At 44.2% G+C, this 12,896-nt stretch overlaps 1 protein-coding gene across 1 annotated transcript in view; it reads right to left on the bottom strand.

Annotated features, from left to right (window-relative positions):
* Nucleotides 1-1,170: 1,170 nt before the first annotated feature.
* The window catches only part of LOC311360330 (cullin-1-like), a 12,550-nt gene continuing 824 nt past the window's right edge, over nt 1,171-12,896 (bottom strand). Inside the window, 23 exon segments of the mRNA XM_084480398.1 lie at nt 1,171-2,280; nt 2,611-2,724; nt 3,147-3,252; nt 3,418-3,500; nt 3,958-4,004; nt 4,102-4,195; nt 4,604-4,617; nt 4,620-4,734; nt 4,844-4,920; nt 5,261-5,378; nt 5,576-5,707; nt 5,990-6,038; nt 6,667-6,773; nt 7,175-7,282; nt 7,416-7,546; nt 8,209-8,371; nt 8,884-9,047; nt 9,497-9,587; nt 9,680-9,730; nt 10,087-10,254; nt 10,756-10,933; nt 11,343-11,392; nt 11,511-11,902. Of these exon segments, the coding sequence (XP_084336524.1) occupies nt 1,951-2,280; nt 2,611-2,724; nt 3,147-3,252; nt 3,418-3,500; nt 3,958-4,004; nt 4,102-4,195; nt 4,604-4,617; nt 4,620-4,734; nt 4,844-4,920; nt 5,261-5,378; nt 5,576-5,707; nt 5,990-6,038; nt 6,667-6,773; nt 7,175-7,282; nt 7,416-7,546; nt 8,209-8,371; nt 8,884-9,047; nt 9,497-9,587; nt 9,680-9,730; nt 10,087-10,254; nt 10,756-10,933; nt 11,343-11,392; nt 11,511-11,603 (2,583 nt within the window). The 5' untranslated portion in view covers nt 11,604-11,902 and the 3' untranslated portion in view covers nt 1,171-1,950.

A 12,896-nucleotide genomic window follows, 5' to 3' on the forward strand; every position in this document is an offset into this window, starting at 1 on the left:
ACGTAAATGATGTAAGTTACGTAAATTGCGTAAATTACAAGCTTCACTCGCGTGCGCGGGGTCTCTTTAACTGGGTCTCTTTAAGTTACATAAGTTACAAGTTGTAATTTACGTAAGTTACATAAGTTACAAGTTGTAAGTAAGTAACTTACGTAAGTTATTAAGTTACATTTGTAACCTACGTAAGTTACAACGTGTAACTTATATAACTTACGTAACTTAGGCCTACAACGTGTAACTTACAACTTGTAACTTACAACTTATGTTACTTACAACTTACAACTTGTAATTTACGTAATTTACAACGTGTAACGTATATAACTTACGTAACCCTCAACGTGTAACTTACAACTTACGTAACATATGTAACTTACGTAATTTACAACGTGTAGCTTACGTAATTTACAACGTGTAGGGGGGAAATCAGCTTTGCGCCGGGTGCAAACTAGCAACGACACATGCGTCGGTGTAGAAAGTCAATTGCACCGGGCGCAAGATAGGGAGTTATAGGTATAACAAGATAGGGCCCTCCTTCTGTTTGGCGCACATGGCTAATTTGCATACGCGCACAGGGCTGGCTCCGCTTGGCAAAAAATAGAAAATATTTGTGAATAAATGTTGAATTCTGAATACTGGACATGGTGAGCTTAAACACATTTAAATGACCATTAGTGACAATAATATATATATATATATATATATACACGAAATTAGAGACCCCCTTCAAATTTTGCTTTTGAGGCTTTCAGGGGGTCTCATGGGTTAATCGGGGGTGCCTAGCCCCCCCGGACCCCCCGTATTTCGCACACTGGTCATGTGTTTAAAGTGAAAGCAGACCTATAAGCTGAATAGTAAGACATCACCAAAATGTTTTGTCAGAGTTGCGGTCAAGAGAACACAGCCTTCTGAAACATTTACCAAATATTAGAAAGTCTTCAGTTATAAAAGTGCAATGGATATGCAATATGCCCATATTTATAATAGTCACTTTGCACGGTAATGAAGAGGGGAAACTGGAGGCTTCCACGTAGTGATGAGGTGCCAAAGCAACTACATGCCCATCTGCTCCATGTTCAGTGTTCACTTCAAGAGCAACAACACATCAACACAAAATGACAGGACGTCACGTCACAGATTGTATTTACAAACTTTTTATTAATGTCCTTTTGATTCAACAAAAGACAGATCACTTCCTTTATGATGATGCTTCAACATGGATGCCCTGCTTCAAACCAACAGATCGCTAATATACACACACAAACATACACATATATATATACGTATATATACACACACATATACACGTATATAAATATATATAAACACACACGCACACATTCACCTTTTGTTGAAGGAGTGTTTCTTGCTTACCACACCCCCTCCCAAAGCCATTGAATTAAGCAAGCAAGCAACTCATTGATGTGTTTTGAGTGGCATGCAAAGTTCATGTAACTCAAGGTAAAGTTTATTAATTAATTGCACTGTAAATGTCAAATTTACAAAGAGAGTGACAAGGTCTTCAGAGTGACATTGGTTGTCTGTAATATTTTCAGACATTAAAATATTTTAGATCTGTAGGCGTTTCCGGTCACTTCCTATGGGGGGACGGGGGGGGGGTTGGGGGCGGGGGGTGGTACTGACAACCACAACGCAGTCAAGTCCCGTGACCGAGTTTAAAAACACAAAAAGATTACAGGGATATCCAACTTGGCAACCGGATTGCTTTTTGGTGATCTCAACTTCCTTTCACATGTATGCATGTATGTGTGCATCTATGTGTGCGGGGATGTGTGTGTGTGTGTGTGTGTGTGTGTGTGTGTGTGTGTGTGTGTGTGCATTTTGTAGAAGTATGCGGCCAAATCATGTATTGGTAACACTAGATAAAACCCTGCTGGTTCAAACCGATACTGCAGCAGAGAATGTACAACGTTTTGGAAACCTGCTCTAGTGTCATGCGCGCATGTGCGTGCGTGTGCGTGTGCGTGTGTGTGTGTGTGTGTGTGAGTGAACCACCCTTTCCAAAAGGGCCATGCCTCTTTGTTTACTTGACATAGCGGACATCACATCACAGAGCCTTAAAGAGGAGCGGCGACCGTAGGTCCTGATCCTGGAGCGGGGCCGTTGGGCGCCAGGGTCTTGTATAAAAACAAACAGCTGAATGAAGGGGGGGGGGGGGGGGGGGGGGATGTGCGGCCACATTAGGCCCAGGTAGCTGTAAGTGTCTTTCTCCCCATCGACGCGCTCCAGGTATTCCTTCTCAATTAGGATGTCGATGCATTTCTGGAGCGAAGAAGGAAAACGAGAAGAACAGACACGTCACCACACACATACGTAGCCCACCTCACGGTGTGGAGGAGTCCGGCCTCTCGGGTACAGAGACTGATCTAAGTCGGTTTTCTTATGTAACGTGTTTTCAGTGCTATTGGCGGCCCACTGCCAAATCAACCAAAGAGTTTAAAGACCCAAGTTATATTGAAAACATTTCTGTTCATGAAATTTTTAATAAAAACCTCATATCTGGTTCCAAAACACTGACAGCTTGGAGAGGATTGTTATTGGGGTTATAATAAAGAGAGTGCGAGTGTGTGATGTGTATGCGTGTCCAAGCACCTTAATAACTGGAACCCTCGGTTTGAATCTTGATGACAGCTGGTTGAGGACCTCTGCCAGCAGCTGTTGGTGCTTCAACACCTTCCTCATCTTCATGATCCTGACGATGGCAGCCTGGATGGCAGAGACAGGAGGACAAAATACTGGGAGTCAGACAGTGAGTAGGACAGTGGAGGAGTAGAGGCCATGTCCGTTTAGTACCCTTTAATGTTATTGCTAATGCTCCATTTCCAAAGCAAGAAGAGGGTTTCGGGGGTACAATATTAATACGGGATGAGACAACCTTTAACGATCACTGTCACCAAGATATGTTTATCTCATTTACTGTTAATGTTTAAACTCTTTCACATGTTTTCCTTTCGTCTGCCCAATTTTGACTGATGATATCCTTATCAGTGGATAAGAACAGAATGAGTTTATTCTTTTATTAATTTATACTGTTTGTTAACCTATAAACATTACATTGAGCCTGGGGGAAATGTAATTTACGGGATCACTCTGCAGTGTGACGCTCGTAACACAGAAGAAAAGCGTACCTGTATTAGTAATTTCCTGTCTTCCTCAATGTTCTTGTGTGTGGTTTCCTGTTCCTGTTTCTGCTCCGTCTTCATTGGCACGTTTATATTCACCCGCAGTTTCTTACTACAGTGGGAGACAATTAGCGTGCGTTTAATGAATTGGTTCTTCATGCGGACATCCCCGAAAAAATGTTAAAAATCACGGAAAAAAAATAATATTTTTAAGAATACTGAAGAAACAAAAAGGAAGATGAAAAAACTAAAACATCTGAAGTCTGCATGAACTTACTTCTTATACCCTAGGAAGAGTTTAATAATGGTTTCTGGTTTGAAATCTGCTTCGTCCATATTGGTACTATCATCCTCCAGCACCTTGAACACACAGACAGAGAGATATGAAAGGTTGCTGCAAACAAGCAGGCTAAACATAGCCAGCCTGCAAGTGCGCAGCACGGACATTGCTCACATTGATCCCATTCCAGCACCAAGGATCGTTCATACTGAGCCAATGGGCATTTGGCAACATGTAATACGTCATTGATTATTAAAATGCCAATCCCAATGGGAGTTTATAAGCCATTCTACGATACCCTACCCTACAGTTTACATACTCTACAACAGGACAAATATAGGACATTCGCCTGTCTGACACTGCAACAGCAGCAAATGTATGCAAGACATACATTTCGATCCAGCCTATGAATCTTAACGATCCATAGGCATCTATCGTAAACTATGACCAATAGCATGTTCATCGCATGGTGTTACATGAACATAAAGCATTAGGCGTACATGCAAGATTCCATGTCAATAAAATGCAGGGACCTACCAGAAGTTTGGACTTCAACAGGATCTGCAGCACTTGTGACAGGATATTCCTGAAAGCCAGAGCATGATTGAGACCTCATCAGATGCCGATGCATGCACACACCACTTACTGTTTTTTAATGAAGTGAATGGACCATTCTGCTTACAATTTTGATGTGCGTGCTGTCAGTGAGCTGCTGGACTGTGTAGATATCCTCTGTGTTGTACTGCAACAGGATAGCCATCTGGAACGTGGACGCCTGGAGAGACACGGACCCACCAATCAGAACGTAAACACTCCCCAGCTTGATCGATGTCAGTGTTGACATTATTGAATTTGATTGACTATTGATACAGTGAGAATAATTCTCTCTCTCTCTCTCTCTCCTCTCTCTCTCTCTCTCTCTCTCTCTCTCTCTCTCTCTCTTACTCTCTCTCCTCTCTCTCTCTCTCTCTCCTCTCTTCTCTCTCTCTCTCTCTCTCTCTCTCTCTCTCTCTCTCTCTCTCCTCTCTCTCTCTCTCTCTCTCTCTCTCCTCCTCTCTCTCTCTCTCTCTCTCTCTCTCTCTCTCTCTCTCTCACCAGCAGGTGGCCAGACGACCTGGCGCCTACCACCTGAAATACTGCCGCGCCGACTAGCATCGAGGCTCATCCATGAGAGAGGGAGTACCTGCAGTGTGTAACGTTCTTGAAGCAGTTGGTGACCAGCTCGCCCTTGGAAAGGTGGTACAGCCAGGTCAGCTTACGCCCGCTGTGGCGGCTGGCATAGAAGGCGGTGAAGCGCTGGTAGCTCCGCTCCAGCTGCCAGGCGGCCGGGGGCAGGCCAGCAGAAGGAGATACGTTAATACACCACCCTTGGCTGCATCATGCATTGGCTGTGTGACATCTATGTCAAAGTAGAGTTGGGTACCTCTGAGGGGAGAGCAAAGGTGCAGGATTGCTGGAAAGGCCACGAACCGGAGCTGAGGACCTGGATGCTGAAGTCCACTGCCCATCACACACACACACAATCCAATGATGAAATATTCTTTGAGTTAGTCTAGACTACAGAAGAATACAGAATAATTACATTTAGAAATTAAATTATGCATTATTAAGAATGCATGTATATAATGCATTATTCATTAAACCAGCCGTAGCAACAGTGAACAGAATCCATATTCCTGACTGTGCCAGGAGCGTTCTGTATTCTGGAGACATTTATCATAGTGAGTTCCTAAGCCTTTATTAGATTGCCTTGCATACTGCCACCACTAGCAGGAAATCCACCAAGTATTTTGTTTGTGATTCAAGATGGCAACAGAAAGAAAGCGAGCAGAACACTTACAGTCTAAGGGCTCAGAGTTGAGCAGGTGCTTCTTGAACTGCTCGTTGAGGTCTTTGCTCACTCCAATGTCTTGGAACATGCGCTGCAGTTTCGACGTGTACTCAAAGCCACACGCTTGCTGTTGAACAGAAGAAACTGAAATCAGGCCACACATTTTGCATGCCTCATTTCTCAAAAAAGGCGTTATGGACAAATACAATGCACAACACCAATTTGAGTGAAACCTAATACATGGTTACACAGTTTTTATGTAGACCTCCCCCAGACTGACTGACTGTAAGTATTGAGATCTACGCGTCATAACGGTTGTCCTACCTTGAGCTTGGAGATCATGCTGGCCTCGGCGTCGTCGCTGGCGCTGTTCTGGTGAACCAGCCTCTTGGCCAGCATTTTGGCGTAGAACTTCTGAAAGACGTCCTTGTCTTCTATGTACTTAAACACCACCATCTGACCAAAGATTAAAATAGCAGAAAGGACGCATGATGGCATCGGTTTGGGGACGTTGCAGTTCCAGTCAAGAGATTCTGATTATAATATAAATAAATATAATATTAAATTCTCTAGTATCACTAGTACCTACAACATGCTTTAAATTAATTGCACTTTCCCATCAGTGCACTAAAGCACATATAAATCACACTGGTTGTAGTCAGACTGGTAGTATCCCGAGTCAGGATTTTATTCCAACAACATCAAATTTTCTCCAACTAAACGATGGGTCTCACTCACCACCTGATTGAGCGTATCTTCAAGCTCCGCCTCCTCTGGGTTCTTTGAGCTGTGGAGAGAATAACCACCATTGTAAAAAACACAGAAGAACACAGATATAATGCAATATGACACAGGACACACATTTTTGCTTTCCTAATTTGGAGACGACTGCGACAACTGGCATGTATTGTAAAGCGTTACGCTTTGGTAAAACTATTTTACCAAATATAGCTCAACCTTCAAGGAATCTCACCATTTACGTTACCATGGTAAACTATGTGATGAATCTTAATCTATTGCAATGTATTGATCAAGGAACCGACTGGTTCTTTATTGACTATCAAAAGCTTTTACAGAAAAATCTCTTCCAACTACAAATGGCTCACACTGTAAATACATTAAACCAACAATCCAACTGAATTGAGTCTAGGTTTGTTGTGGGTCAAGCATATTTTTACAGGTACATACATTTTCAGTTATCTAACTTTTTTACATTTACTCTGGTCATGTCAAAAGCTTTGGAGCGGGTTGGTAACATTTTCAGTCATGGCATGTCACTTGTGAGATTGAAGTGGTGGTTGTTTGTAATGGGTTCACAACCCTATAATGTGCCCTGTGAAGCATTTTGACACTGGAAATGGGATTAAGGGCTGTACAAATGGGCTGCAATGCAAAAGGCCCATGCTGTGACTGACCTCTTCTTAAGCAGGGAGTCACAGTACCGGGCCAGGAGCTCCGGGGACTTGCTGGACGACTGGACCATCTTGGTCACAGCGTTGTTGTTGATGAACCGCCCACAAGCCTTCAGGGCGTCACAAACACAGACACAGAGCAAGGCAGAGACAGAGAGAGAGAGTGAGAGGGGGAGGCCAAATAGTTCACATTGGTATCGTTCAAAAGAAGACACATTTCGTAAGGATACAGTGCAATGTGGAAACTTCAGAAAGACCAAAATTGTGCAATATTATATTGATAAGATTATTAAAAAAAAACATTAAAAGCCTTCATAAAAAATGATAATTTAAAAAGGCATAACCGAATTAGGTTATTAATTAAAAAATAACATAAAAAGTATTTATTGTTAATGTCTGAAGTGAGACTAAATAATGGTGGCTTCATTGACAGGGGCCACTCAACACTGCAGCATGTTGAGGCTAAACGGCACTGAACTCTGTTCCTAGGGCGAGGCCCCGGTGGTCCCACCTTATCCAGAGACGCCACAAAGCCTGCGTCGTTGTTGAAGGCCGACATGACCAAAGCGTTGTACTTCTTGTGCACATCCAGGATGGTCTGAACATACATCTTGGGGTCCTGGAAAAAAGAGACAGTCGACAGCCGTCAATCACTCAGCCTCGAAAACGTTGTCAATACAAGCAGGCATTCCTCAAGGGTGAAAGAGCGAGGAAGCGGTTCGATTGCTGCCTCTCAGGGGGTCGTTCCTCACATTAAGAGCTGAGTCACCACACTTCTCGATGGCGGCCAGGCCCTGGTTGAAGATGTGGGTTTCCAGCAGCTTCTTCAGCTCCCCGAGTCCGTCGGCGATCCTGGACACCAGGTTGTACATGCGGCCCAGGTCTGGGGAGGGGGGTGAAAAGGGAAGTACAATCTGTACAATGTGTTTCAAGGGGAACATGTTATGTTATGTTATGTTCTCTAATGACCATCCCTGCAGCTGGTAGGTACCTTAAAATAACTTCGCAAAAATCGCTACTTGCACCTTGTTATGTTGCACAGTTGAGGAAAAGCATTATACACGCATGGCCATTAAGGACTTGCACTTGTTATTGTGCATATGAAAAATAAACTTCAACCTAGATCCATATCCCAGTAGTCAGTACACCACTTAGGCCCCGTCCACACAGGGCCGATTTTTAGGTGAAACAGCATAAGTCATGTGCGTTTGGGCCGACCGTCCAGATGGATCCGGTGCCTGAAAACGCACTTTTCTGAAACCAGGTCCCAGGATGGATTCGGATAAAAACCTATGCGGTTTCGTATTAGGATTCGCATTTGATGCGCTCCACTTCTTTTTGTAGAGAACCAGCGCCACACAATGGCCTTGAATATGTACTACAGCGTTTCTACAGCTCTGTGTTTTCGCAACAAGTCCGTCTTTACATAGATATTCCTGAAACGCAACAAAGGAAAACGGATCGTTTTCGCCCGTGTGGATGGGGCCTTAATCATCCGCTCCCACCGTCTGTCTGTCTGTCTGTCTGTCTCCCTCCCTCCCTCACCTTCGTTCTTGTCAGCGTCCAGCAGGTTCTGGAACTCGGTGTGGAAGATCTCCAGGTGCTTCTCGATGAGGACCTGCTCACACTTGCGGGCCAGCTCATCCTGGGTGGACTCGTGGAGGTAGACCTGGACCCGGCGCTGCTCCTCCAGGAGACGCCCCTCCGCCTGCAGCGCGTGAGACCACAGTGGGGGACCCATTAGACACTCCCACCCAGCCGCCCTCCCTTCACATCGGCCTGCCGGGACACTGGCCCATTGTGGATGGGAACAAGGACGGTACTTGACATTACCGTGCCTGAGATCCTTTAGACACTTACACTTGCGTCTCATGGTCAATAATGTTTTGCTTTTTCAATAATGCAGCATTTTCTATCAGTAATGTCGACCTCAACAGTTCTTAAGGTTGACATTCATTATTTTGCGTTTTCATTATCATTGCTAGTAGTCATATTGGGTATGTGGATTTATTTTCTGAAGATATTGCTGTTATCTATTGTTTATGATATATATTTATTTATTTATTTAATTTATATTTGTGCTCCCTGCTGTGTCACCGGAATTCCCCACCAGAAAAAACCAAGACCCCAACACCACGACCACTGATCATCTCTGTGAACTAAATGCCTAAAAGTGTAGGTAAACTTTGACCGGAGCGAGCGAAACAGGCAGCCACTCGCCTTCTTCATGTACTCTGTGACGGGGTTCTGCTGCAGGAACTCAGTGCTCTCCCGGGTGTAAAAGCGCTCTGTGTCGGCCAGGAACTGGCTCTCAAAGTACTCCTTGTACACGGACAGCGTGGGGCCCTTGGCGAACGTGTCGTCCTCCTTCAGACCCAGCTCCACTGTGGCGGGGAGGGGGGGGGGGGGGGGGAGGATCGGGGAGAGACTCGTCAGTGATTGAAACCATAATTTATCCGTCGTTTGATTATCTTTTGGGATTTCACAGGGCATTGCCTTGTCAATACAGAGCGCAGGGTAGAAGTTTTTTGGAAAAATAAATGGGATCAATGCCTGGAAAACTATCAGTGTCACCATTATGTTTTAAATTCAAATTCATTCTAGATTAATTTTTGAAATCCTTTGCCTGCCTGCATGCACACAAGCATATAGATTATGTTTGATTTATAGATGGATACTGTGTAATTCACCTCATCCACCAATCTTCAAACAAACCACAATAATACATGTTTAAAATAGCAGCCTCATTTCATCCTTGATCTTAAAGCCAGAACATGAGTTAAGAGCCAACCCAGTGTGCTAGATTCAAGCATAGCACAGGGCTTGAACCTACCGTATGACTGCACAACACCACTGATTAGCCTGGTGTTTATGGTCTCCCCATTGCGCTCCTTCTCAATCAGTTTCAGCACAGCATTGGTCACCTGCATTCATTCACACAAAGGTAACCCGTTAGAATCCCTTTTTTGTTTAAAGGTTTTCTCAAAGATATCAGAAACATACACCCCAGACTCACCTGCTTGTTTAAGGGCCTAAAAAGACACTCCCGCCACGTCACCAATGCCAACTGCATGGAGAAACATGTGAAGGCATGTAAGACGTCTCTGAAGCAAGATCACATCAGATTATGTCTCAATCTCCAGGTTCTCAGCCATTTAGACACACTTGGGGCAATAGTGGTGGTTTCTTGCACCCCTAATAATAATATTCATAATACTCATAACAATAGTAGTAATAATGATGTTAATAATAACACATGTAATAATTCTTAGTAATAATCACAATATAATAATTATAAGTATAATCATAATATTAGTAATATAAATATGGCTAAGAATATAAAGCAATATTAATAATTCAATGAATATTAATAATGCTGATAACAGTGTGAATAGCACGTGAGCAGAAAGGAGCTTTCATTACCGAGTAGATCTCGTAGATGCCCTTGCGTCCCTCATCGCACTCCCGGCGCACCCAGTGGCGGTTGAGGTAGGCACAGATGCCGTTCAGCACCTTGCTGGAGAAGCGGTAGTCCTCCCACTGCTGTGTGTAGAACTTGAGCACGCCCTCGTCCATCAGGTCCTCCCCGTCCTGCCACAGCACAGCAGGGACACCGCGATTGGTCAGGTGAGGGAGAGAGAAGGTCAAAGCATCGAGAAACAGGTGAAGGAGGTAGCCGAGGAGGAGGGGATGGCCAGGTAGTGACTTCTATTCGTGTTTGCGTTATGTTACAAAATATGGATACAAGTAATAACATTTTCTTGAGGCCGTTGTAAAATACTCCATTAACACGCAACTTTGAACACATAACAATTCATGTTTAGAATTAATGTGAAGCCAAACTCAAAGTGTGCTAGCCTTTGCTCCTTGACAACCACTTTGCTGGCAGAAGCTTGATTTGTTTTCAATAAATGTTTGCTGTGTGTTTATTTTGTTAACTCTTACTAGCTCATATAGCAAAGGTTTAAGTAACAGTTTACTCGGCTTCATGTTGTCCCTAGCTGTTCTCAAATCCCTGTAGACCACGGCCTCTCGTGGCTTACTGCTCGAATGGAACCCATAAGAGCCAGACGGCCTCCTGCTGCCCCGTACCTTCAGAAGGTTGATAAGGTAGGTCTTCAGGAACTCCTTGAGCCTCTTGTACAGCTCAAGGCCAACAAACTGGGCTCCGCCCGGGGTTGGAGACTTCTTGGACGGCTTGGAGGGCTGGGGTCCCGACCCACGGGCCTGGTTCGACTGGTGGACACTCGTGCAGTAGTTATACACATGTCTGGAGGTCAACGGGTGGGGGGTCAAGGCAACAGACCACCACATTTGAGAACCACGAGTTCATCATTCTTAACGACAGAATGCCTGTTTGGCAGTTAAAAAACAAACGTTTGTTTTTACATGATTAAATGTATAAAAAGCTATACTGATAAAGAATACCCATTAATGCACTGCACTTGTTTCAATCTTTTGTCCTAGTAGAGGAAAGGCCAATCAATTATTTATTTCGCCAACATCCACTAGGGATCATGTTGTAGTTTGGATAAATGACCAACAGCTAACAATTTGAGTCGTGGCGTATGCCCCCCCCCCCCCTCATAATTTGAGCAGGAACGACACTTGCTCACTGATTTTCAAGTAAATGACAGACCCTGCCCCAAATGCAGATCCCTTTAGAAGGTAAAGGATACGTGTAGAGTTCCATGTAGCGGGACTTGGCCATGCTCTGTCTGGTATAGACCTGCGTAGAAAGACGTGAAAGACACCGATATTATTGCAATAAATCAACCAATGGGAGCCTTTCAATTAAACATTATCCCTTCGACACGAGACACAGTGGACACAAGAGAGGGGCCGACCTGTTGGATGCCTGCCCGCAGGTCGTCCCATATCTGGTCCAGACCGATCTGCTTCAACCCATGGGGGTTCTGGCTCCTGTTGGACGACGACATGACCTCTCTCCGACTCTTCGCTGGCCCGCGGTCCTTTACGTTGCAGAGCAGTAGCTGGCCCAGATCACAGCAACCTCATGGGGAGCAGAGGGGTGAGGGCTAAGGGTGCACAGAGGGAAGCGGGTGGTGGAGGAGGAGGGAGGGAGGGAGGGAGGGAGGGAGGGAGGGAGGGGGGTAGGGTTGGACGGGGCGAGACGGTCGAGAGCAGTGGTGAGGATTGGGGGGGGGGGGGGGGGTCTTTGTCGGCATACGTCCCCCAGAAGTGAAGACGACGATCAGGGTGTAGTGTTCCTATAGAGCTGTGGCGATCGAGAGCACACACAGGAAACAACAATCAAATTGTTTTACTGGCCTTGTCATCTGCGTGGTCCACTACTTGTTCTGCTCTTGAAGACTATTCCTGTTTGTTGGCTTGCTAACAACCCGCACCTCAGCAGTTCAAACTGCTACCTCAAAACAGCAAGGTAATGGGTTCAGACCTCTTATATCAGGGGGACTGGTACAACTAGTGCCCCCTGAAAGCTACTGCATATGAGGTTAATTTTCTTTACTTGATTATTCCAGACGACCTGTGCAATATAGCTGCAGCACTAATAACCTGAGACACTTCACCCATAGCGTCACTTACTTTACCTTAGCCTAGGTAGATATATGTTTTTATTTTTATTTACAACTTCATTTATTACAATCTGTTGTTCGTCTGATTCACATTTTATGTATATTAAAGTTACATTTATGCTGTATTTTGTGTTTATATTCCTAGTTGTGTTTATTGTATTCTATTTACTCCCTAGCTTGAGCTAAGCAACTGCAACTAATTATTTCCTCATGGATCAATAAATTAATTTCTATCCATCTGTAATAAAATAGAGTATAACATTTTAAGTTGAAGGGGCAATGGAAAGTATCAACACTTGATAAACAGATATACAAGATAAATAAAGAGCCCTTACCCCGACCGTACATACTACAAACCTGTGCATTCAACGTCACAAATACGGATGATGCACCGAGGGTTTGATGTAAACTGCGTACGATAAACCAGCCGCCCCGAGGGGCTCATGGTATGGAGAGCGTCAGACTGACATTCTAGTGTTGATGATGTCATACATTGTATTGTTGTCTCAATGGCTAATATATTCAAGTTCATCACTGTCCACTCGCACTACACCAACGCATGAACGCAGCTAGACAAACAATCACATCGTTTGAATGTGAATACGAATAAGTACCAATGAGCTATTCAGTCAAATATGGACGGAATTATACCGATGCAAATTGGATAAACGTTTT

Source organism: Micromesistius poutassou (assembly GCF_964030765.1).
Source record: "Micromesistius poutassou genome assembly, chromosome: 16".
Taxonomy (NCBI): Eukaryota; Metazoa; Chordata; class Actinopteri; order Gadiformes; family Gadidae; genus Micromesistius; species Micromesistius poutassou.